The sequence below is a fragment of the Penaeus japonicus genome, unplaced genomic scaffold (genome assembly GCF_977035675.1).
Source record: "Penaeus japonicus unplaced genomic scaffold, GWHDUDI00000001_assembly GWHDUDI00000022, whole genome shotgun sequence".
In the NCBI taxonomy this organism is placed as follows: domain Eukaryota; kingdom Metazoa; phylum Arthropoda; class Malacostraca; order Decapoda; family Penaeidae; genus Penaeus; species Penaeus japonicus.
The window spans coordinates 6,987,205-6,992,204 of record NW_028234424.1 but is presented as its reverse complement, the minus strand read 5'-3'; the positions used below and the strand labels follow the sequence as shown (position 1 = coordinate 6,992,204).

General features: G+C 47.1%; 1 protein-coding gene across 4 annotated transcripts in view; it reads right to left on the bottom strand.

The window, feature by feature from the left end:
* LOC122264467 (uncharacterized) overlaps positions 1 to 5,000 on the bottom strand; it is a 22,489-nt gene that overhangs the window by 16,438 nt on the left and 1,051 nt on the right. For all 4 annotated transcript variants that reach the window (XM_086549418.1, XM_086549420.1, XM_043033368.2 and 1 more), the window contains exons 2-3: positions 3,074 to 3,279; positions 1,789 to 1,906 (exon numbers count right to left, since the gene is read on the bottom strand). In XM_086549418.1, coding sequence (XP_086405544.1) covers positions 1,789 to 1,906; positions 3,074 to 3,279 — 324 coding nt within the window. The remainder of the gene's footprint in view (positions 1 to 1,788; positions 1,907 to 3,073; positions 3,280 to 5,000) is intronic.

Sequence of the window (5,000 nt, the reverse complement as noted above, 5' to 3'; positions counted from 1 at the left end):
GTTTCAGAGAGAGAGAGAGAGAGAGAGAGAGAGAGAGAGAGAGAGAGAGAGAGAGAGAGAGAGAGAGAGAGAGAGAGAGAGAGAGAGAGAGAAAGGGAGAAAGAGAAAGAGAGAAAGGCAGAGAGATAGAGAGGGAGGGAAGAGATAGAGAGAGTGAGAGAGAGTGAGTGAGTGAGAGACAGAGAGAGAGAGAGAGAGACAGAGAGAGAGAGAGAGAGAGAGAGAGACAGAGAGAAAGGCAGAGATATAGAGAGGGAGGGAAGAGCTAGAGAGAGTGAGAGAGAGTGAGAGAGAGTGAGAGAGAGTGAGTGAGTGAGTGAGTGAGAGAGAGAGAGAGAGAAAAAAAAAAAGTGAAGGAAATGAAAGACAATAATTATATCATATCTTTGAACAATTTGCTTCCAACAAAAAAAAAAAAATAATAATAATAATAATAAAAAAAAAAAAAATTAAGGATATTGCTGACTTCACACTTTATTGAATAATGAAAATGGTGAGGATGAGAATACTACTACTATTAATAATAGCAACAATAATGATAATAACAACAATAACAATGATAATAATAATGCTCTCAATTATCATAATAACTATGATAAATATGTTACATGACCCCCCCCTCACCTGCACCCAAACCCCAGATTATCTTCCCCACCTACCAAATTCAATATAAAGACAAGCAAACAAACAAACACAGAAACGGTGACATAACAAAAAATTAATAAAAAACACAAACGTCAAACCTTCACGTCCTCATAACCCCCCCCCCCCCCCGTAAACCTTACCCCCTTTTCCCACAGCTCGCAAAGTGGGAAATGTTTCGACCCGTGGATTCCGAGACACGAGAGCTGAGTGGTTCGAAGCAGCGGTGAGGCATTTGTTTTGGTTACTGAGCTCTCGAGTTTATAAAGGTTGATTTGAAGATCCTTGAGGAGATAGTCATAAAGTCTTAGGAGTTTATTGTTAACAAGTATTCTTCCAAGTAAAAAGGAAAGAAAGCAGAGAGAAGAAGGAGAGAGAGAAACAAAAATGTGTATGCATTTATACATGCATTCATGTGGATAAATATATATGTATGTATGTATATATATATATATATATATATATATATATATATATATATATATATATATAAGCGCACATATATCTATGCATATATATATACATATACATCTATATCTACACACATATGTATATATATATATATATAAATATATATATATATAAATATATATATATAAATATATATATAATATATATATATATATATTGCCATCTCAACATAAGCTTTTGAAACATGCCTTTGTTCTCTGTGAGCAGTTATCTCTCCATCCTTTATCTCTTAAAAGACTTTGGTCTCACTGGGGGAGGGGGGGAGGGGACAGGGGTTAGGAGGGGGAGTGCCGATCATTACCCTCCCATTACTATCCTTTCTTCTTTCTCTTCTTTTATCCCATTCACTTCCTCACTCACACCATCACTTCACCTCCACCTTTACCTTTACTTCCACCTCCACCTACACCTCCCCTTCCCACAACCCAGCTCCACCTCCACTCTCCACCTCCCAGCTCCACCACCACCTCTCACCTCCTACCTCCCCCTCCCACCCTCCACCACCACCTCCACCTCCTACCTCCACCACCACCACCATCCTCACTCCACCTCTCACCTCCCAGCTCCACCACCGCCTCCACCACCACCTCTCACCTCCCACCACCACCATCATCCCCACTCCACCTCCACCTCTCACCTCCCAGCTCCACTTCCACCTCCCTCCTTCATACTTACCACTGCAGTGTGATGTCCGAAGCGCCTCGCCGTGTCCAGAATCACACTCACCACATCCCCCGCTGGCTCGATGTCAGGGAAGGGGGAGTGGACCTCATACCCCGACGTCACCACACTCCTGTCAGGGTGGTGAAGTGTGATGAAGAGTGTGAAGGGTTTGAGAAATGAGTGGATTTATAGAGCGTTAGGAATGGTTATGATCAGATTATATAGACTGGATGATTGATAATGGTGGTGACGATTTAGACTAAGCAATAATGATGATAAAATAAATTGAAGAGTAATGGTGATAATAAAATAGACTGAATTATAATGGTGATGATGAAAACGACTAAATAATGATGATGATAAACCAGACGAAACAATGATGGTGACGATAAAAAAATGTAAGAAACTAAATTAGAAAACAAAACAATATATTGATAATAATAGGATGACACTATACCTGATATAATAACCGTGAAAAGAGAGAAATACTAATCCTAACAGGACAACAGTGCTGATGATAACAACATAGAAAGGATAAGATCAATAGCAAAAGGTAGATAACAGTTATGGTGAAACAAGGACATGACAATAACATAGAGAAAGATAATAAACAATAGGGAAATGAAGATGACAAAACACGAGGAAAATGATAGTGAAGTTAAAGGAGAGAGAGATGAAAGGAGCTTATCAATACACTAAAAGGGAACTGAGTAGTTGGGTAAGGTCGGTGCAGGTTTTTGTATTACACGAATATGATAAGAGATAACAACTGTCTATACGCTCAAGATGATGTAGAATTTCAGCAACATGATCTCTCTTTGTCTTTATCTCTATCTCTCTCTCTTTCACTCTCTCACTTTCCTTCACTCCCTCTCACTCTCTCTCCCTCTCTCACCCCCCTCCTCTCTCTCTCTCTCTTTCACTCTCTCACTTTCCTTCACTCCCTCTCACTCTCTCTCTCCCTCTCTCACCCCCCCCTCTCTCTCTCTCTCTCTCTCTCTCTCTCTCTCTCTCTCTCTCTCTCTCTCTCTCTCTCTCTCTCTCTCTCTCTCTCTCTCTCTCTCTCTCTCTCTTTCTCTCTCTCTCTCTCTTTCTCTATGTATGTGTTTATGTATGTATGTATGTATGTATGTATGTATGTATGTATGTATGTTTATATATATATATATGTATATGCGCGCGCGCGCGCGCGCGTGTCTGTGTGTGTGTGTGTGTGTATGTGTGTCTGTGTATCTATTTACATGAACATACACACACATACTGTAAGCACACATATAACAGTTTCTTCCAAACTGACCTCTTCGACTGCGCCATGCACCTCGACGCGACCAGAGGACGCGACCGGGTCAAGACGCGCCGGAGAAGGGATGCTGGCGAGCGGAGCATCTCGGTGGATGGGAGGGGGCGGGGGAGGGGTAGCAGGGCAGGTGGGTATCCCTTAGGGTGTTGTAGAGTGTTCCTCCGTCGTGCTACCTTCCTTGGCTGCGGGTGATCTGGACGAGCCTGTGTTTACGGTGGAGGATGAGTAAGGGGGTGAAGGGGGAGGAGGGAGAGGAGTACGAAGGGGGGAGAGGAGGGGGAGAGGAGGCTGAAGGGGGTTAGGGAGGGGGGGGAAGAGGGAGGTGGGAGAGGAGTACGAAGGGGGGAGAGGAGGGGGAGAGGAGGCTGAAGGGGGTTAGGGAGAGGGGGGAAAGGGGAGGAGGGAGAGGAGTACGAAGGGGGGAGAGGAGGGGGAGAGGAGGCTGAAGGGGGATAGGGAGAGGGGGGGAGAGGAGGAGGGAGAGGAGGGGGAGAGGAGGCTGAAGGGGGGTAGGGAGAGGGGGGAAAGGGGAGGAGGGAGAGGAGTACGAAGGGGGGAGAGGAGGGGGAGAGGAGGCTGAAGGGGGTTAGGGAGAGGGGGGGGGAGGAGGAGGGAGAGGAGGGGGAGAGGAGGCTGAAGGGGGTTAGGGAGAGGGGGGAAGAGGGAGGTGGGAGAGGAGTACGGAGGGGGGAGAGGAGGGGGAGAGGAGGCTGAAGGGGGTTAGGGAGAGGGGGGGAGAGGAGGAGGGAGAGGAGGGGGAGAGGAGGCTGAAGGGGGTTAGGGAGAGGGGGAAAGGGGAGGAGGGAGAGGAGGCTGAAGGGGGTTAGGGAGAGGGGGGAAAGGGGAGGAGGGAGAGGAGTACGAAGGGGGGAGAGGAGGGGGAGAGGAGGCTGAAGGGGGATAGGGAGAGGGGGGGGGGAGGAGGAGGGAGATGAGGGGGAGAGGAGGCTGAAGGGGGGTAGGGAGAGGGGGGAAAGGGGAGGAGGGAGAGATAGTGCAGGATGAATAAGGGGTAGGAGGGGGACGAGGAGGTGGAAGGAGAGGAGAGAAATGGGAAGGGAGAAAGGAGAGGGAGAGGAAGGGTAGAAGTGAGAGGGAGAGGATGGTTGAGGGTGAAGGAGAAGGGTGAGGGTGTGGGAGGGTGAGATGGAGATGGAGTGAGGGGCTGGAAGGGGTGTGAGGGTGGAGAGGGAGAGGTAGAGGAAGAGGGTGAGTGAGTGAGAGGAAGGAGTGGGAAAGGAGAGGGAGGGGATGAGGGAGGGGTGGAAGGGGTGGGAGGGTGGAGAGGGAGAGGGAGAGGAAGAGGGTGAGTGAGTGAGAGGAAGGAGTGGCAAAGGAGAGGGAGGGGATGAGGGAGGGGTGGAAGGGGTGGGAGGGTGGAGAGGGAGAGGGAGAGGAAGAGGGTGAGTGAGTGAGAGTGAATGGCAAGGGAGAGGGAGGGGATGAGGGAGGGGTGGAAGGGGAGAGAGGGTGAAAGGGCAAAGGGATGGGGACAGAAAAGGTGAAGGAGGAGAGGGAGAGAAGAGATGGAGAAGCAAAATGAAAGGATAGAGATAGAGATGGAGAGGAAAAGTGAAAGAGGGAATAGAGGTTGGGAAATACTGGGGGGGAGAGAGAGAGAGAGAGAGAGAGAGAGAGAGAGAGAGAGAGAGAGAGAGAGAGAGAGAGAGAGAGAGAGAGAGAAGATAGTAGCAAATATAAAGACAAGGAGAGAAACAAAAGTACATAATAAATAGCACACAGAAGCTAAACTAATAGATAATCTATATCTAATCTTTATCCAAACCTATTATCTAAGAGAGGATAATATCAGAACCGTAGCAGTTTCACTCCATCTCTAATAGCGTCTACAAAAATGTATATGACTGACTTCTTTTAACGTCTTTTCTTTCTTTTTAAACTTTTTTTTTTCTTTGACTTCTTT